General features: G+C 32.9%; 1 protein-coding gene across 1 annotated transcript; it reads left to right on the top strand.

Annotated features, from left to right (window-relative positions):
- Positions 1-1,138: 1,138 nt before the first annotated feature.
- Positions 1,139-21,689, top strand: klhl7 (kelch-like family member 7). Its single transcript, NM_200877.5, is given in 11 exon segments — positions 1,139-1,382; positions 4,569-4,671; positions 8,240-8,333; positions 8,448-8,572; positions 8,790-8,965; positions 10,382-10,556; positions 11,885-12,027; positions 14,185-14,425; positions 15,144-15,345; positions 16,497-16,594; positions 18,935-21,689. Coding segments are annotated over 11 exon segments (1,821 nt in total). The 5' UTR covers positions 1,139-1,256; the 3' UTR covers positions 19,273-21,689.
- The last annotated feature ends 1,125 nt before the right edge of the window (positions 21,690-22,814 follow it).

Genomic DNA, 22,814 nt, shown 5'->3' on the forward strand with positions numbered 1-22,814 from the left:
AATTCTGACATTATAACTCGCAATAACCTCTTTTATTTTTTTTATTATTCAGAGGCGGGAACGAGCTTCCTTATAATACTGGGCATGAGACATTTTCAGACAAACTTGTTTTAACACTGACATCTAGTGTACATAACATGACATTATAGCAGTATTATTGTATTTAAATTATATAATCATTTATAAATTATTTAATTATTTTACTACTATATTATTAATTTTATATATATTTATAAAAAAATATAAATTATAATTTCAAAATTTACTTGTTTGTAGGGCAGCTGATCAATGTAAATGACAGATTTCAATGACAGATTGCATGAATTGACTGATTTCCTTATATGTTTTTATTCATATTTTTTAATAAAAAATAAATATATAATTTTAAATAATTAATGTATAAAAAATTAATTGTGATAAAATCATATTTTGCTTATCTTTTAAGAGCACAGGAAATGCATAAGGAAGCACATTAGCTCGGAATAAAACACAATGAACAAAATAAAACAACCCGTAATAACTCATAAGACAATATTACATTTAGTTATTATTAAATATAAGCATAAATTAAAGCGCTGCGATGTTATAAATCCAGAAGCAAAACAATATTAAAGATATTAATACATGATTTAAATGTGTTACATTCTGATTATCTGCGACCATATCAAAATAATCAAACGTGTTTTTATCTAAAAGATCTTAAAAGTTAATGAAAAATCGTAAATAAAAGACGAATATCTGTTTAAATATCACTAAAGGAGGAGTGATAGCTACATTTTGTCAGGCTTTTATTTTGACACACTACCCTTATTTTCTATCACTGAGAAGCCACACAAAAAAGCCTCTTACTTTTATTAAATATTAGTTTTCCAGACTATTAGCACACTTAAAATATCACGATTTCTAGATTAGCTAACAACATATATATATATATATATATATATATATATATATATATATATATATATATATATATATATATATATATATATATATATATATATATATATATATATATATATATATATATATATATATATATATATATATATATATATATATATATATATATATATATATATATATATATATACACTTTTATTCAGACTTTTATTCTATCTATTCGCAGGCTCGCGCTGTCTGTCGCTTCCTTCACGTCAGTCGTGTATCTCTCATGCAGAGCCGCAGACACAAAAGCTTCTTGTATTCATCTAATAAACGTTTTAATCACCAATACACATTAAAGCATGATGAACATGGCCTCGACAACATGCGAGAAGGCTTTAGGACCCAAAAAGAAGAGCGAGAAGAAAATCGCGTCCAAAGAGGAGTACAGATTATTGTCCAATATCATGGGGGTGATGAATAACTTGAGGAAACAGGTAAATATCAGCACACATCGCTAAAATATGATGGAAACTGTGGCTTATGTGGGATATAACTTGATAATTAATACTGATAATACTAAACAGTAATAAACTTAAAGCAATGTCTGGCTTTAAGCTGAAAATGGCGAACTTAATATAGGTAAGCTAGTTTGTTTACCCAAAGTGAATGTACAATTATATAATTAATATGTAATTACTGTATATTTTATAGTACATTCACTAAGTAGAAGTACTTAGTGGTTTAAATTTTATATTAAAACTTAAGTTAGTCCTTATTTAGCCTATTAGCTACTCGTAATTATTTGAGGTAGTACATTGAGGTAAAGATTGGATTTATATTCACACATTCAGACTTATTACACATTTAGAAAATAGTAAAGCAGAATTTTTAAAGGCGAATACATATTAAAATATCATGAAATGCCCCCTATATTGTTTACTTTGAGTATTTGGTGTGAAATAGTATGCAAGTATGACTTCTAAACAACATTAGCAATATTTAACTGAATAATGTACTTTGATAGTCATATTGATTTTCCTATTTAGAATTTACAAATAATGCCTTTGTAAAATTATGTTATTAAGGTGAAAGTCAGAATCTGCGCATATAAAACAGGGTTCAACGCTAAAGTTTTGTTTCTACTAGTTCAGTGGTTCTCAAACTTTTTTCATCAAGTACCACCTCAGAAAAAAATAGTCTCTCCAAGTACCACCAAAATGAGCAGTATTGAAAAACAGTAGCGTAGTAGGCCCAGTAAAGCAGCTACAACTCTGCACAGTCAAAAAATGTGGCAGATTACCTCAGAAATATAGGCTATATGTCATATAAGACATATTATATACATAATTTTTAATACATTTTTTAAATGTGTGTAGCATGTACATGACATGTTTCATTTCTCCGCGTACCACTAGAAGGAAGCCTGCGTACCGCTAGTGGTACACGTACCACAGTTTGAGAACCATTGTACTAGTTCAATCGGGCCAGTGGTTCAGATATTTACTTGCCCTGCCAAAATTTTCCCTGTCCCCATCAACAACAACAAAAAAAGGCAAGTTAGTCGTTATTTTTTTAGCTACATATTTTAAATAATGTGTCAAAAATAAAGAATAAGAATTTCAATATTTAAAAAATTTTAATAAATGTATGATGAGCAAAATTCAGTGCTATGCAAACAAAAAGTGCAGTATGGAAATTAGGTTTTTTATTGCAGTTTGAAATTATTTAACAAAAGGTGGCTGACTGGCATATTGTGCAAACAATTAAATAAATAAATCGCTTAATTTATTTCGTTGTGTTCTCATGTAAATCTCTGCTTCCAAGACGTTATAAACAGACATTTTATTTTAGCCTCATAATTTGATGTTGCCGCCATGTTGCTGTCTCTTTGTTGTACTGGTTGTTACCAGGTTACACAACAAAATACCTTTAAGCCTCTTGCAATATGCGTTTAGACGAGAGAGCTCGCGCTGAGAGAAGCTCTCGATAAGGAAACGTCAGAAAAGTGCTTCTTTTTTTTCCGTTTTTTTATTTTTTTATTTTGTTGCCTTGCTCAGCGCAGGCTCTCCCGCCTACAGAAATAAATATCATGTTCAAAACATCAAATCAGATAAGAGGGTCCGAAAAGCAATATGGTGTATAAGACATCACAGAAAAGGTAGCATTTTAAGCCTAAAAAGCTCAAGCTTAAAATGCACACTATTGACACATAGTCACAGGCAAATTAAACTTTAGTGACAAGGCGGCACTGTCCCAATCGGGCCAGTAATAATCCTGTCTACTGTCCCAAGCGTCTCTCACACTGGCCCCAGGCCATAGGGCAGTCCTTATTGTTGAGCCCTGTAAAACCAACTTTACCTCAATCCTAAATACTGCTACTTGTTAATGCATACTAATACATATAAAATAGACTCTAGTACCGAATAAACACAAACACTATTAATTAATTATTAGATATTAATACTAATTCACTAAAAATCTTACTAGTGAATTTTGAAATATGTACTAATTTCTGATTAATGTGTTCTAATATCTACGTAATTACGACATGATGCATGATTGTCTGTATAAATAATAGTTTCAACTATATTATTAATAAATAGTGGTATTTAGGTATATCAATATGTACTAAATATCTAATGGTTAAGTGCTAGTTAATGATTTGTAATAGTATTTGACAATTAAAGACTATTAATATATAAGCATTGTATGGTTTAGTTAATTTTTTAACTTCATTTGCATACTTTTAATGTTGCGGAATTTGTTCCCTGTGGTATCGTATATCGAGATATTTTAAGGTATCACAATACAGGGCTCGAAATTAACTTTTTTTACTTGGTAGCACTGGTGCTCCCAACTTCAAAAAGTTAGGAGCATCCCAAAAAATTTAGGAGCACCCATTTTCTTCTTAGTTACGCGCCGATCATGATTCTTAATGGCCGATTTTGATTAGCACACGTACATCTCGGAGATGTCTATTTGACGTCTGCATTCACATCTGCAAGACATCTACAAGACGTTTCCTATCAGATGTGAAATAGACTTCTATTAGACATCTTTAAGATGTTTGCGATTCAGAATGTGTGTAAAACTGACATCATACAGACGTCTGCCAGATCAAGAGATCTTTAACAGACATCTTGCAGACGTATACAGACACAAAATATCTAATACAATGGCATTTCAACCTTTATACCATTAAAAGGGATAAATCAAGTATATAATTTCTTATTTTAGTATTACTTAATTGTTTAGATTTTTAAAAGGCACATTAACTTCTTTCACATTTACACATGGATCGATAATTGCAATAATTTGACCATAAACAGTTGAAAAAATTTATTGGAAATAAAAATTCATTCTCTGTCACAAGGGGGCGCTTTAGGAGCGCTGAAATATTACGGTTTCCCTAGTAATGACTGTACACAAATCAGCGTTATATGCGACCAAAATGGTTGCAATTTTGAGCCCTGCAATAAAGTACAGTGACAACACTGATTAAAAGTAATGTTACTCAATTTTTACGTTTGTTCATATTTTTACATAAAATTGTGTTGAAGTAATCCAGCATTTTATGTTTTATTGTATCTAAAAAAACTAGTTCCAGTAGCATAACCTTAGATGCTATGTGTGAAACGTATTTGTAGTGCAGTAATAGTGTATGATGTGTGTGTTTTCAGGGAATCCTCTGTGATGTTATTCTGGTGGTGGAGGGCAAACACATCCTGGCACACAGAGTGGTGCTGTCGGCCGCCAGCCACTTCTTCAGCCTCATGTTCACATGTGAGAAACACTGACGCTAATACCACATGCATACAAATATTCATCTTAATCCAATTTAAATTAAATCCTTTATGTCAAGAAAAAATCTATAGTTGGAAATAATTGCCCATTTATATAGGAAACTAATACAATAATAATAATAATAATAGTGGATGAAATGTGGGAACAAATGTACACAAATTGTCATACGGCTATAAGCAGTCAAGTAAGGATGAAGTTCGACTGGAAGATGAAGATGAGGTTTGTCAGAGTTCCATTAGTGGTCGCCAAATTCAGTAGTTCTATACCAGGGGTGGCGAACCCGCGGCTCGCGAGCCGCTTGCGGCTCTTTTACTGCTCTTGTGCGGCTCAACCTCTCGCGCGATTTAACATACATTAACCAATTGACTAACGCCCCATTCACACGGGGCTTCTGCGTCTCTTTCTGCTTTTGTGCGGCTCAACCTCTTGCGCGATTTAACATATAATAACCAATTGACTAATGCCCCATTCACACGGGGCTTCACGTTGCTCGCTGCAGAAGCTGGGAGTAGCTCAACTTTTCAAGCGCTTACGGACGCGTTAGCCAATCAGATCGCTGTATGCAAATACACCTGCTAGAAAGTGGCCTATTGCTGACTGAATTTTATTTTCTGACGCTTCCATTCAGACACGCCTTCAGTCAAGGGTTGACACTGAAGCCCCGTTTGATTGGGGCGCAACACGAGTGACGTGCAGTTCGTTAATATCAATCGTCATGGCAGAGTCAGGAAAGCGTACAGCCAAGCGTAAATACGAAGATGAGGGCAGAACATTTTTATCTGAATGGGATTTTACACTGAAACTAGTGAAATCAAAGCATCGCTATGTTCTTACTGACACACATGTGAAAGAGTTACTACGAGTAGCCACAACTGAATACGAGCCAGACCTGAAAAAGATTGTGGAAACCAAGAAATGTCAGGTGTCCCACTGAGTCAAGTAAAATGAGGTAGGCTAATTTAAATCCATGAAAACTATTGCGTTATATAATTAGGTGTATAAGTTATTGTGACAGATATACTGTTGTTTGCACATCTGTTGTGTGGCTCTTTGCAGTGATAAAGTTTTTTTTTTGGCTCATCATGCCAAACAGGTTCGCCACCCCTGTTCTATACAATTATCACAATGCTGGAGCGATTGTGGAGAAGTGGGGGACTATGTTCACATATTTTGGGAATGTCCCTAAATACAAGTGTATTGGCAGGAGGTTAACAGGGTGATTAGTCAAGTTATTATACGACATACCAATGCACCTAGTTTTTTTCTGCTTGATGGCTTCCCCCCTGATCAATTCAGTAAGTCTCACCTATTTGCACTACATATTTTATTAATAACAGCGAGGAAGATAAGTACAGTGAACTGAATGAAGACCCGCCAACTTACTTTGACAGAATGGACGCAGAGGCTGAAACCGATAGACAGTTGAAGTCAGAAATATTCGCCTTCCTTTTATTTATTTTTAAAATATTTTCCAAATGATGTTTAACAGAGCAAGGAAATTATCACAGTATGTCTGATAATATTTTTTCTTCTGGAGAAAGTCTGATTTGTTTTATTTTGGCTAGAATAAAAGCAGTTTTTAATTTTTTAAAGCCATTTTAAGGACAATATTATTAGCCCCTTTAAGCTATTTTTTTTTTCGATAGTCTACTGAACAAACCACTGTACAATAACTTGCCTAATTACCCTAACCTGCCTTGTCTAGTTAATCTAATTAACCTAGTTAAGCCTTTAAATGTCACTTTAAGCTGTATAGAAGTGTCTTGAAGAATATCTAGTCAAGTATTATTTACTGTCATCATGGCAAAGATCAAATAAATCAGTTATTAGAGATGAGTTATTAAAACTATTATCACAATTATCATGTTTACAAGGCTTTTTGCACTATACTGTTCTTTATCTGCACAACTCTGGTTTACTTTGCACTCATTTGCTATATGCCCTTAATATCATTGTATGTCATTGTATTGTTTACAATTTTATTACCTATGTATATTTTTAGAACACATTTTAGGTACCATGTATATACTGTAAATTTTTTTAAACTCTACTATTTTTTATATTTTTTATATTAATGTTAAGCACCTTGGGTCTGAGCGTAACGCAATTTCGATTCTCTATATGTCTTGTACATGTGGCTGAATTGAAAATAAAGCTGACTTTGACTTTGACAAATATTCTGTCTGTTGGATACAGAAAATAGGAAAAAATAAACAGAGGGGCTAATAATTCTGACTTCAACTGTATGTATATGTGTATATATATATATATATATATATATATATATATATATATATTTTTTTTTTTTATTTATTTTTTTTTTTATTTTTTTTTTGGGGGGGGTATTTTTTATTTTTAATGTATAATGTTCTAAAATATAAATATGTTTACAAGCGTATTTGGACTGTATTAATGCAACTCAACGGAAAAAAAATAAAAAAAATAATAGCAGAAATATAAAAATAATAATTGCAGTGTGCAGTGCGCACACACAAACACACACACACACACTGACAATAAACTTTCTAATGCTCCAAACAATTTTGGAACATTAAGTAAACTCGAAAGTTAAGTTAAACAGAAATTGGGGGGAAAAAGTAAACAGGGGGGCTATTAATTCTGACTTCAACTGTATATATTTGAGAAAATAAATGACTGCAGATTTACAGTTGAAATCAGACCTTTTCCAACAGACTTGGGCTTTAATCGAAACAGGCTTGATCTTTGAAAGGCTGTCAGGTGCTAGGTCTTTATCGTAGTTATTGCATTTACATTGGAGTTTATTTATTTATTTATCTTCTTTTCTTTTTCCACTTTTTTTTAAAGCTGTCACTATTATTGAAATTTCTATCAATTTTTATTTTATATCTATTTGTTTCTTTTTTTGTGATTGTAAACATTCTAAGTAAGTGTTATTTGTTTACTATGTTTATAAAAACTTTAATAAAAACAGTTCCAAAATACAAATTTACTCAAGAAATATTTAAAAAATTCATAAACAGTTGAGGGCAAAAATTATTAGCTCCCCTGTGAAATATTTACAAACTTTAAAATATTTCTCAAATCATTTTTAATTGAGCAACAATATATTCACAGTATATCCAATAATATTATATCTTCTTGAGAAAGTCTTATTTATTTTATTCTGGCTAGAATCAAAGCAGTTGTTCAACCCCAAACATTTTAAGGTCAATATTAGTAGCCACCTTAAGCAGTATGTTTTTTCAATAGTCTACAGAACAGACCACTGTTATACAGTGACTTCCCTAATTACCCTAACCAGCCTAGTTAACCTAATTAACCTAGTTAAGCCTCCAAATTTAAATGGATAGGTAATGATTATGACTTCAGTTTTTGTAAATGGTAAAACCAGTGTGTTTGTTCTATTTTAATAATATTTTATGTAAAAAATCAAAAGTTTAAACAAACAAACATTTTTTCAGCCTTCTTTTCACTCATACCCTTATACAGTGTACTCATATTATATTACTAGTGTGGCGATATTAGTGGAGGCCTCTGTATTCACACTTTGAATGTGTTATTGCAGCCAGTATGATGGAGGCCTCCAATCATGAGGTGGAGCTGGGTGGAGCAGAACCAGAGATCATTGAGCTGCTGGTGGAGTTCATCTACACAGCACGGTCAGGCACAATGATCAAGAAATAAACACAACAGCACAGCAAAACATTTAAAGTCATGCATTTGTGTGAGTGACTGCTGTGTGTAAAGCGTTGTTTGTGTGTGTTGGGTTTCAGAATCTCTGTGAACAGTAATAATGTCCAGTCTCTGCTAAACGCTGCTAACCAGTACCAGATCGATCCGGTCAAGAAGATGTGTGTGGACTTCCTGAAGGAGCAGGTGGACGCCACCAACTGTTTGGGTGAGTCCTCCACTTTTGCTTGAAAATTTGTTGTGTTTTAGTGTTTTTTTTAACATCACCATTACAGTCTTCACATTAAAGCTCCATCTAAAATTGGATTAAAATGAACAATGCTAACAGCAGTAGAAACTGATGTGGACAGCGCTATGTATGGTTGTAAATGAGATATGTAAATGACCCACCTGGAGCAGTGCTGTGATTGGCTGTTTTGTGTAAGGCATCAGTGCGCTGGCCGAGTGTCTGAACTGTCCAGAGCTGAAGGTGGCGGCGGATGATTTTATCCACCAGCACTTCACCAATGTCTACAAGATGGACGAGTTTCTGCAGCTGGACGTCAAACAGGTCACACACCTTCTGCAGCAGGACACGCTGACCGTCAGGGCCGAGGACCAGGTCAGGAGGAGCCACCCTTTACATGCACAAACAACAATGCACAATCATGGGCAAAAATATTGGCGCCCCTGATAAATATCAGCAAAGAATGCTGTAAAAAGAAATCTGCTTTATTTATCTTTTTATTTTCTTTTATTCAAATAATTAATTGAAATAAAATAATAGAAAATTTGCTGTTTTTTCCCACTTTTTTCAGTTGTTTAATCTTAATTAACTTTTTTATTATTAACAAAAAAGGATAAATAATGTAGATTTATTTTAACGTTTTTAAACTCATTTTATATATATACTCATATATATATATATATATATATATATATATATATATATATATATATACATACAAGTTATTCTGACCATAACTGCATATTAATAATTTTACTGATTGCATATTAATTATTTTGATAATGATTACATATTAATAATTTTGACTGATTGCATATTAATAATTTTGACAATAATTGCATCTTAATTATTTTGACATTGATTGCATGTTAATAATTTTTAATAATAATAAATTGTAATAATTTTGACAATTATTGCATATAATATTAATTTTGACTTATTGCATATTAATACTTTTGACTTATTGCGTATTAATTATTTTGACAATAATTGCATATAATATTAATTTCGACTGATTGCATATCAATAGTTTTGACAATGATTGCATATTTATAATTTTGATCATGACTGTATATTTATTACATTTTGACCATCACTATAAATTAATAACTAATAATTATTTACTGTATTTTTTTATTTTGATTGTATAATACATCAGATAATTATTAATAATAATTTTGAACATGACTGTATGTTAATATTTTTGACCATGGCATATATTAATAATCTTGACTATTAGTGAATATTAGTTTTTTTTGACCATGACCGTATATTATTGTGATTTTTTTCCCCATAACCATATATATTAACAATTTTGACAATTAGAGTATATGAATTATTTTGACCATGACCATATATTGATAATTTTGACTATCAGTCTATATGAATTATTTTGACCATGACCTTATATACTGTAAATGTTTTTGACCATGACCATATATTAATATATTTTTTACCATGACTGTATATGAATAATTCTGGCTGTTAGTGTGTATGAATTATTTTGGCCATGACTGTATATCAAACATTTTTGTACATAAGAGTATAGTAATAATTTTGACTATTAGTGTATATTATAATTTTGACCATGACTGTATATAAATAACTTTGACTATTAGTGTATATGTATTATTTTGACCATGACTGTATATAAATAACTTTGACTATTAGTGTATATGTATTATTTTGACCATGACTGTATATTAATAAATTTGACTCTGACTGTATATTAATATTTTGACCATGAGTGTATATTAATAATTTTAACCGTGGCTATATTTCTGTGTTCAGATATATGACGCAGCGGTGCGATGGCTCAAGTATGACGTGTTGAATCGACAGCACTACATCGTAGACATTCTGGGAAAGGTTCGATTCCCGCTCGTTTCCAAAAACTTCCTCAGTAAAACCGTCCAAGCCGAACCGCTGATCCAGGACAACCCAGAGTGCCTGAAAATGGTCATCTGTGAGTTACCAGCATCCGACCACTTCACAGACTGCTTCTTTATTTAAAACGTCAATTGCATATTGTGACAACCTTTTATTTTTTTCAAGCTTTTTAATTCTGCTCTAATTCAGTCTCCATTATGTCTCCATTTAATATTATTAATTGAATTCAAATGTTCTATATTTGTTTATTAGATCAGTTTAAAAGTGACGTTTTTACTTTATTTTTATTTACACACAGTTAGTTTAAAATTCAAGCTTTATTATGTAAAACAATGCAATATATATTAGTTATAATATATATAAACAAAAATCACTAGAAAATATATACATTTAAAATCTTTTTTAACTTTTGTTGGGATGAGATTTAATTATTTAACTAATTGTTTAATTAATTGAAGGTTTATTTTTTTGGACTGTTTTTGTATTTTGTCGTTTTTATTATCTTTTTATATATTTATATTTTATTTTTTATTTCCTCCTAGCAACCACCTAGCAAGACTTTAGCAACCACCTAACAACACCTTAGCAACCACCTAGCAACAATTCAGAACACCCTAACAACAACTCAGAACACCCTAGCAACCAATATAAATACATTATGCCCCATCGATTTGCCACGCAAACCCCACTTACATTTTCTTTAGGAAATGTACAATTCTAGTTCATGCTAGAATCATGCTAGTAACATGCTAATTCATGCTAGAATCATGCTAACAGGACGCTAATTCATGATAGAATTATGCTAGTAACATGCTAATTCATGCTAGAATCATGCTAACAGCACGCTAATTCATGATAGAATCATGCTAGTAACATGCTAATTCATGCTAGAATCATGCTAACAACACGCTAATTCATGATAGAATCATTCTAGTAATATGCTAATTCATGATAGAATCATACTAACATGCTAATTTATGCTAGAATCATGCTAACAACATGCTAATTCATGATAGAATCATGCTAGTAACATGCTAAGTCATGCTAGAATCATGCTAACAAAATGCTAATTCATGCTAGAACCATGCTAGTAACATGCTAATTCATGATAGAATCATACTAACATGCTATTTACACTTTAAAACCACTTCAAACTTTCAGACTCGGCTTTTCAAGCCACCATAAAGTTTGTCCTCAAACTTTAATATCTAGTCTTCTGTTGTAGTGCTTTGGGTTTAAGAAAAGTGCTTTGCAAATAAAATGCATTATCATAAGATTCTGAGATATCTTAAAACTGATCATAATGACTTCAGGACTACATTTAGGTGCAAAAGATTTTTTTCCTCTGTCATCAGTTAATTGGTGTGTGTGTGTGCATGTGTGTATTCATGTGTGTGTTGTCAGGTGGTATGCGGTATCATCTTCTGTCTCCAGAAGACCGTGAGGAGCTCGGTGAGAGCAGTCGGCCGCGCCGGAAGAAACACGATTATCGCATCGCTCTGTTTGGAGGATCACAGCCACAGTCCTGTCGATACTTCAACCCCAAGGTATAGTACAGTACATACTGATGGAGGAGCATCACGCTGATACCAAACTGTCTTTCAATCAGGTCGTCTTTATCATGTTTTAAGATTGGGAGATCAACTTACATGGAAATTTTTTATATAAAGCTTTTAGAAATGATTTTTTTCTTATTAAAAACACAAACAATACAAAAATGAAAATAAAACAAAACAAAAAATCTGAAAAATGAGGCTTTTTTATGTGATGGCAGCCTAAAGGTGCCTCTCATCTGGAGAATAAAGTCATGTGCATTGCTCAGGTGTGAGTTTCTCACGGACTTCAACAGAGTGTCAAAATCTTGATGGTTCTTTGGGTCTCGTCTATCAAATCTCTATTGGATTCGGGTCAGGTGATTTGCTGGACCATTCTTGATATTCTTTCTCTGAAAGCATCTGAGGGTGCTTTCACACCTGCCTTATTTAGTTCGATTGAATCGCACTAGAGTTCGTTTTCCCTTTTGATGCGGTTCGTTTGGGCAGGTGTGAACGCAGCAATCGAACTCGAGTGCGCACCAAAAGCGGACCACATAAGCGTAGAAGAGGTGGTCTCGGTATGCCTTCAAACGAACCCTGGAGCGGTTCGTTTGTGGTGAGAATATGATCCGTACTAAAACAGGTCCAACCGCAAAAAGTACTGCGTTTTTTTTTTTTTTTTGTGTGTGTTTTTGACAAAAGGTACAGTACATTAAAGGTATTCAATAACAAAGGTATTTTCGTTTTTTCTTTTCTTTTTTTTTTTAACCATACATAAATTGAAAAAAAAGACAAATTAACATAATAATAAAAAAAATGATGAAAAGGAAATGCATTAAATAAAAAATATAATAATAAAAATGAAAATAAAATAAATTTACAGAAAATAAAAAATAAATAAAAAAATAAATTAATAAAAATAAAAAATAAAAAAATAAAAATAAAAAAGGGGTGGGTGGGGGTGGGGTTGGGAATTTATGGTTGGAGGAGTACATTAGTCTCAATATGAATTATTAGAGGGTCCCATGTTTTGAAAAATGTTTTGGTTGATCCTCTGAGAAAATATTTAATTTTTTCTGTTTTCAAAAATAGCATTACATCACTAAGCCAAAGTGACAGTTTAGGTGGCATTGGTAGTACTGCGCTTTTTGAAATAATCCAGCTGCCGTAGGCTGATGCGCTGTGCATTATGGGATATGGAGGAAAAATATTTGTTGACAGCGCTTTACCAACAGAGAGAGAGAGAGAGAGAGAAAAACATTAACCTAATGTATCGTTGGTAATATTTCCACGAGATGACCATGTCGCAGTTTAGCTAAAATAATTCAAGCCTCCTCCTGAAGGGACGAGCGATGCATTAAAACATTGTTTTAATACAGCTGCAGCCGCGCTTCATTCTCGAAATGTATAGTTTGTCTAAAAAGCAGGCATACAATCAGCAGCGTAGTCGTCCCCCCAGAGTAAAAACGACATTTTGTGTCTGCCGGTTTGTTTACTTGTGGGAGTTCACTGGCATTTTCCCACACTTGAATTCTGACCAATCAATAAGCAGTTTAGGAAATATGTTCAACAACATCTGGCCAATGAGAGATGTGGATTTCGTCAGATGACTGCAATTTGGTTTGTTTCAACTGGTTCGGATCAAAGCCAGCAGTGTGGTGTGAAAACAACCCAAAGACGGCAAAAGATGCAACAATGCATCATTTATTGCCCTTGGTCCGGACCAAATGAAGCGAACTACAGATGTGAAAGCACCCTGAGAGTCTCCTTGTCTGTGTTTTTGGATCATTGTCTTGCTGAAATGGTTTCATCTTCATCCTCCTGCTAATGTAGATGTTAATAATATTCATTGACACTGAGGAAGGGCAGAAGGTTGCTGAAGAACTACTGAGAGATTTCAGCTGCTGTCTGGGCTTTCACTGCCCAAATAGACCTCCATTCCTTCATATGTTCACTACTTTTTCCTTGCGTCATTTCGTTTAATTACTCATAGCTTCATTTGTAAACTAATTAGTTTTGTTTTCTTTGCATATGTGGATTTATTTGGTGGTTATCAACATCTGGTGAGAGTTTCAAGTCAACAGCACCTTTGGAAACAGGTTTTCTGGGGAAAATGCTGACGTGTTCAATACTCATTTCCCCCACCATATCTGTGTGTGTGTGTTTCAGGACTACAGCTGGTCTGATATCCGATGTCCATTTGAGAAGCGTCGGGACGCGGCGTCAGTGTTCTGGGATAACGTGGTATATATTCTGGGCGGCTCACAGCTCTTCCCTATCAAACGCATGGACTGCTATAACGTGGTGAAGGACAGCTGGTACTCCAAACTCGGACCCCCGAACCCTCGCGACAGCCTGGCCGCCTGCGCATCCAAAGGCAAGATCTACACCTCTGGAGGATCCGAAGTGGGTCAGTATGCTTTTTTTTTTAACATATGAAGGGCGGCACGGTCAATGGTTAGCACTGTGGCCTCACAGCAAGAAGGTCACTGGTTCGAGTCTTGCCGTTTCAATGTGGAGTTTGCATGTTCTCCCCGTGTTGGCGTGGGTTTCCTCCGGGTTCCCCCACAGTCCAAACACATGCACTATAGGGGAATTGGGTGAAGTGTATGGGTGTTTCCCAGTACTGGGTTGCAGCAAAAAAGGCATCCGCTGTGTAAAACATATGCTTGAATGGTTGGAGGTTCATTCTGCTGTGGCGACCCCTCATAAATAAAGGGACTAAGCTGAAGGAAAATGAATGAATATGAAGAAAACACTTGATTTTTCATGATTTTTGCAGCATTCACGTGTAATCTAACGTAGCCTAACTATATATTTGTTGGCTGTATTAATACCCAAAAGGTCATATTTCTAGGGTGATGACTTAATTAAATAATAATAATCAATACATATATAATAATGTAACTAATTAATTAATTAAAAGCTAAATTTTAATATCTAAATAGAACATTTGAATGTAGATATGATGTCTTATATGAGAACGCTCAGACTGACCGCTCTGTTTATTCTAGTAATAGCAGAATTCTAATAGTTTCAGTGTTAAAAGGTATTAAACTTCATGTTCTGATTCCCGTATACTCCCTGGATGATTTGACAGATAACAACCCTCTTTCTGCTGTTGTCAGGAAGCTCGGCTCTGAATCTGTTCGAGTGTTATGACACGCGCACTGAGGCCTGGCAGACGAAGCCTAACATGCTGATGCCGCGCTGCAGCCACGGCTCGGTGGAGGCCAACGGGCTAATCTACGTCTGCGGAGGCAGTCTGGGTAACAACGTGTCTGGAAGAGTCCTGAACGACTGCGAGGTTTACGACCCCAACACTGAAGAGTGCGTCACATACACACACTTCATGTCATCTAAAGCTCCATCCTACTTTTAGGCAACACTTTAGTCTAAGTAACAATCCGCACCATTAACTATTGGCTTATTAACTGCCTATTATTAAGATATGAACTGTTTATTAGCAGTTATTAAGTATGATCTTATTTTAATTAACTAATACCTAATTAATTAGCAGCTAATTAGTAGTTTATTGAGATAAAAGTATTACATAATGGTTTGCTAATAGTGTGAATTGTACATGCACTAATTTAGTTTATGTACTAATTCCCACTATTAATTACTGGCTTATTGCAGTATTTAATAAAAGTATGATCTTATTCTGCATCGCTAACCCTACCCAATACCTAAAACCAACTATTACATTCATAACTATCAATATAATAATAACTATTAACACAAAATTATAACTTTGTTGAGCTTAGTCTTTGTTAATAATTTGTTAATAGCAAGAATTGCGCCTTAAATTAACATGTTAAGTCTTTTTAAAATAATATTTCATGAACATATATTCTTTAATTTGATGTAATCTGCTTAAATAAGACTTTTAAAGTCGTTTTTATTAAGATTGTGGTCCAAAAATGTAGATTTTATTAAAATTTCATTGTTTGTTTGCATTTATTTGTGTACTATTTTAGTACTTCGTAATATTTGGATCAGCTTTTATTTTAGATTTTAATTTAGGTTTTAGTCATTTTTGATGTGATTTTTGCCGTTTTTAGTTTCTTATTTTTCTGTTTAAATTAATTTTTGCTGCAGATTTTGTGTTTTTTCCTGTGCTTTTATCATTGATGTAAACTTTTTTAATATTTTCGTTTAGTTTATGTTGTGTTTGTTTATATACGCTTGGCTTTGGTATTTTGATTTGCTTTTTAAAATTTCGATTTGTATCAGTTTTAATAATGTTGTTTTGCACTTTTTTTTATTAGCTTTACATTTATATTTCTAATTTTAACTTCAGTTTTTGTAATATTATTGCTTCAGCTCTAACTTTATTTTCAAAGCGGACACGTAAAACCTTTTAAGTCTATTATTATTGTTATTTCTTTTTTAAGTGCAAGTTTTTCATCTAGCATTTGTATTTAGTTCTATTTCAAATGTAAGTACATAATAACAGTAATGTGTGTGTTTTCTGTCAGATGGAGGGGTCTCTGTGGGATGCGAGAGGCTCGTAAGAATCACGGTCTGGTGGTCGTGAACTCAAGAATATACGCCGTCGGCGGACAGAATACACTGGGTATGTTTCTGTGTTAATAAGTACACTTCTTGTGCAAATACTATTATTTTAATAAGAAATAGATGTCTTAAAAATACACTATATTCTAGTGTAAAGGCCTGTTCACACATAGCACGATAGCAATAAAGATAACAATAAAAACCCCTTTCTAAAAAATCATTCTGCATGTAAAACATTTTGATTTGGTCATTTTTCTTTATCCAGAGCGACTTATAAATGATGATAAAAGAAGCTCTTCAGATCGTCAGAGATTAGCAGCAGGCGATATAAATGCTAAGATAAGTCTTAGTTACTAAAACTACAAACCTTTTTTTAAATAAAATGGTAGCAGAGTTTAGACCGCAGATATAATGATTAAGATATCATTAGGATTACTGTTAAAACAGATAATAAATGACAGAACGCTGACAGCCAGTTAGAAACTATTAAAATATAAAGAGCATTTAAAGCTACAGGCGACATTGTGCAGAAGCTCTGCTTGTTGTTAAGCCCTCTTTTCAAAGATCATTTAGAGATAATGACTATCTAGAAAACAGTTGGTTAAACCATGGGAAATAATAATACAACAATACATTTAATTTATGCAAGCCAGTCTAGCAAATTGATGAATGAAAAGATTAAGTTACATGAGCTGGATTCACTGGTCAATAGCACATTGAGGACATCTGCTGGTCACAAGGGGGTGATGCAAAAAAACAGCGCGCACAGAATTCCACAGAAATTATCTATTATGATTTATTTATAATTAATAAAGATAATTAACAATTTATTAAATCAATTAGTGGTGTTTTATTCTACTACAATGACTACGATTTCTAAATTCGCTGTTTGATCAGATCAGGGGTTTTCAAAGTGTGAGGCGTGCCTCCCCTGGGGGGCGCAAGAGCATGTCAGGGGAGGCGCGGGAAAAAATATTATATAATAAAAATATAATTATTAAGTTTAATTATTATATGTATTTTTTTATTATATTTAAACGTTTTAATTAAACAAAGCTAAAAAAAATAATACGTCAAAAATAAGAAAACCTTTTTTACCCAGAAGGCCATAGCTGTGAATTCGTTTCTGTTTGGCAAGCCCGCCAATACAGGTATATGCCTGCTAATACAATGGATCGGTTTCTGAGACCCCCCGATTCAAAGCCTTCAAGTTCAGTGCTTAAACCCAAAAGACGACGATATGATGATCAGTATAAGACCCGCTAAACTTCGACTGTTTTGACTGGGATGGACAGTTCAGAATCTGTTCTATTCATATTGAACCATCATCCTAGTTTTAAAAACGTTATATTAAAATACTTGTTATTACTCTGTAAATAATTGCACTTTAATGCAAATAATGATAAAAGTGAGTTAATAGTTTGACATCTGTCTGTGTCTTTATATATACTGTATATATATATATATATATATATATATATATATATATATGTGTGTGTGTGTGTGTGTCTGTGTGTGTGCGTGCGTGTTTGCGAGGAGGGGGGCGCCAATAGATAAGTTGTGTCAAAAGGGAGGCCCACTGTCTTAGACTTTGAAAAACCCTGGATTAGATAGATTAAGTTACATGAGCTGGATTCACTGGTCAATAGCACATTGAGGACATCTGCTGGTTACAAGGAGGTAATACAAAAAACAGCGCGCACAGAATTCCACAGAAATTATCTATTATGATTTATTTATAATTAATATAGATAATTACCAATTTATTGATTCAGTTAGTGATGTTTAATTCCGTTGTACTGTCTGCGGTCGCTAAATTCACTGTTTGATTAGATTAAGTTACACAAGCTGGATTCATCAGTCTAGACACATTTTTATTTATAGTTATCGTGCCTAATATGAATAGGCCTTTTCTATCAAGCATGCGTTTACATATAAATATAATGTGAGAATAGTGCATTGGAATGTAAAAACCGGTTCTGTGTTAATAGATGTTTTTTAATGTTTGTGTATAGTTGGCCCAGACAGAGTCAGCGCACGCAGAACTCCGCAAAGATAATCATTTATAATTAATTTATATTTAATATAAACAATTCATATTTATCTGTAATTAACTTTTTATTTAATAAATTAGTGATGTTTCATTCCATTACATGGACTGCGGTTGCTAAATTCACTGTTTGATCAGATTGATTAAGATACACGAGCTGGATTCACTGGTCACATGTGCTAGTAGCACACTGAGGACATCTGCTGGTTACAAGGGGGTAATGCAAAAAACAGCAGAGACTAAAAATCAGGGTTGCTTTGAAATGGAAAAAGCTTTCTGTGTGAATAACCCCTCGTTATATAAATGTTTACACTGTTTTTGATCAGCAATGGCTTTGTTTCTCTTTGTCAGGCGGTCTGGACTCTGTTGAGTACTACGAGATCGGCAGTAACGAGTGGAAGATGGCATCCCCGATGCCGTGGCGTGGCGTGACGGTGAAGTGTGCAGCCGTGGGCTCCGTTATTTACGTTCTGGCTGGATTTCAGGGCGTGGGCCGTCTGGGTCACATCATGGAGTACTACACCGACACCGACAAATGGGTGGTGTCCAGTAAAGTCCGAGCGTTTCCTGTCACCAGCTGCCTGATCTGTCTGGTGGACACGTGCGGCGCTAATGAAGAGGACATGAGCTTCACACCTTCATCGTCATCATCTTCATCGTCAGCGTCGTTAGCGGATGGGCGAATGTAGGATTGCCTTAAAAAGACCATATACAGATACTGAAAACATGTTGATGGGTTAATGGTTGAAAGTATGGAAAAGGTGATGGGGATTTTATTATCTCACAATTCAGACTTTTTTAAATCACTGTTCTGAGGAAAAACTTTTTAGTTTGTCTCACAATTAGCAGTTCTTTAATTGTGTGAATTTAGCATAGACTTCTGAGAAATAAGTATAATTCTTAGTGTAAAAATATATATATTGAATTTTGAGTTTACATCCTGGAATTGTGAGCTTATATTTGAGATTTTTTTATTATTTTAATTAATCATTTTGGAAGTCTGTTTATTTTTATGTGCGGCGCTAATGAAGAGGGCATGAGCTTCATATCTTCTTCATCGTCAGCCTCATTAGCGGATGGACGTTATGCCATAACGACAATATACAGATACTAGAAAGTACAACATGCTCAGTCTATATAGTTTGAAAATGTGGTTAAAAGATACAACATATTGAGACTATGTACTTTAAAGGTTAAAAGCATGCAAAAGGTGATGGAGATTTAATTATCTCTCAATTCAGACTTTTTTTTAAATAGTTTTTCTTAAAAAAAAAAAAAAAACGTCACAATTTGCATTGCAATTTGCATTATTTTAGTTTGTCTTTTTGTTCTGAGAAATAAGCATGATTCAGAGTAAACATATTAAAATACTTGATATATATATATATATATATATATATATATATATATATATATATATATATATATATATATATATATGAGCTATAAACTCAAAAATCCAACATAAAAATCTCAAAATATAAGCTCTGAATTCCAGGATGTAAACTTAGAATTTTGATCTTATATCTCAAGATTTTTTATCTCTTTATATATATATAAGTATATATATATATATATATATATATATATATATATATATATATATATATATATATATATATATATATATATATATATATACATATATATGTATATATATATACATATATATATATATATATATATATATATATATATATATATATATATATATATATATATATATGTATGTATATATATATGTATGTATATATATATGTATGTATGTATATATATATATATATATATATATATATATATATATATATATATATATATATATATATATATATATATATATATATATAGAACAAATATAGCATCACCATAAAGATGGTATGGCAATACTGGAAACTTACTGAGTCTATATAGTTTAAAGGTTAAAAGCATAGAAAAGGTGATGGGGATTTTATTATCTCACAATTTAGATTTTATTTTTAATCTCTGTTCTGAAGGAAAAAGAAACGTCAGAATCACTGCAAATTTACCATTTTTTTGTCCACAATTAGCAGTACTTTAATTATGTGAATCATCGAGTTCAGATAAATACGCATGACTCTGAGTTTTTTTTTTAATGTAATTCTGAGTGTTTATATATCGTAATTCTGAATATACATCCTGGAATTCTGAGCTTATATCTCGAAATTTCGATGTCTTTTCTTGGAAGTTTTTGATTATTATTATACAGACATACAGACCATATACAGATACTGAAAGCATACTAAGTCTATATAGTTTGAAAATATGGTTCAAAACACTGAGAAGGTGATGGGGATTTTATTATTTCTCAATTCAGACTTTTTTAATTGCCGTTCTGAGGAAAAACATCAACAATTTACTTTATACTTTAATTGCGAGATTTTAAAACAGAGTTTAAAACAAATAAGTATGATTCTGAGTTTACATATTAAAATTCCTAGTGTATGTATGTACACCCCCCCCCCCCCTCCCCCAGTTCAAACTTGTCATCTCAGGGTTTTTTCTTCTTCTCAGATTTGCAAGATATTCACTCCCAATTAAGATATTTTTTCTCCAAACTTCAAATGTAATAGAATTATTGAATATAAAACTTTAAAATAAAATAAAAAGTCAAAATTGTGAGATTAAAAAGGCACAGTTACCGTTTTACAACTTCCACAATATTGTGCCAGGACATTGTTAATTTATATATTCCCCTCATTGCGGTTTCATGTCTTTAGGGCTGATACAGACGTGTTCAAACATGTTTATGTTTTATATGTTTTAATTTGTGTCATTATTTATGTACATTTCTGCTCATTTATTTTTAGTTGCAACACTTTATGGGATAAATCTCGACCGGACGGCTTCAGGAAAGTCTGATACGTACTCATTTTGGATTAGAAATCCATATGGCAAAAGAACGTGCATTTTTTGGTAAACATTTGTACCTTGATTTTTCTGTATTTGGAGACTAACATGCGTTTATGCTTTAAGAGTTTGTATTTTGATGTGTTTTTATAATGTGTAAATGTTTATAATTTTATTAACAGGTTACAAACTTTTTTTGTTTAACTTTACTCAATAAAATTCGAGTTTTTCATACATATTATTGAAGCATGTGTTTGAATTATTATTTTTAATAATATTTAAGTATTAAATGTTCAGTTCATGGCGACACAGTGACTCAATGGTTAGCACCGTGGCTTTGCAGCAAGAAGGTCACTGGTTTAAGTCCCACTTGGCATTTCTGTGTGGAGTTTGCATGTTCTCCCTGTGTAGGCGTGGGTTTCCTCCGGGTGCTCCGGTTTCCCCCACAGTCCAAACACATGCGCTATAGGGGAATTGATAAACTTATTTGGCCTTAGTGTGTGTGTGAATGAGTGTGTATAGGTGTTTCCCAGTACTGAGGTGCAGCTGGAAGGGCATCCGCTGTGTGAACATATGCTGGAACAGTTGGTAGTTCATTCCGCTGTGGTGATTCATCCAATAAAATGAATGAATGTTCAGTTCATGTGCTGAAATCTTTAGTTAGAACTCTTATTATATATTATTATGCGTGTTATAAGCGTGTGGTGTAGCTGTGAGTGCTTGCAATGAAATCTTATAATGATTATACATGTTTACAAGGTGAATTGATGATCTCACATTAAATAAATATGATATTTAAAATAAAGCGATGCTTTATTATAATATAAACAATGATGACGTGCCAAAAGAAACTCCAAATAATATATTTGTGTGATTTTCTTTGGTAAATATTAATAATTCAAAGTTTCCCAGTGATGGGTTGTGGCTGGAAGGCCGTCCGCTGCGTAAAATACATGCTGGATAAGTTGGTGGTTCATTCCACTGTGGCGATCCCTGATTAGTAAAGGGACTAAGCCAAAAAGAAAATTAATTAATTAATTAATTAATAATAGTTCTTATGATGGTAAAATGTCACCAGGTGGCGCTTTATATTTAAAATTAATTCAGAATCCGTGTATACGTGTAGTAAAAATAAAATATATTGCACTTACTCTCGATAAACGCTGAATTAGTTAGTTTTAAAATACTTGTAGACGTACTTTAGGAAACTTAATCGCGAGTTAATGTAAAGAGGCTTTATAATGTAACCCAGCTGTGTTATTCCCCTCTGTAAAGAAACAAGTTTAAGAACTCTACTATGGTGACTGTCTTACCTTATGAATATTAAGTACATAGTGTGACGTTCATATTTTAGCTATATCTG

Source organism: Danio rerio, chromosome 19 (genome assembly GCF_052040795.2).
Source record: "Danio rerio strain M-AB ecotype USA chromosome 19, GRCz13ab, whole genome shotgun sequence".
Taxonomy (NCBI): Eukaryota; Metazoa; Chordata; class Actinopteri; order Cypriniformes; family Danionidae; genus Danio; species Danio rerio.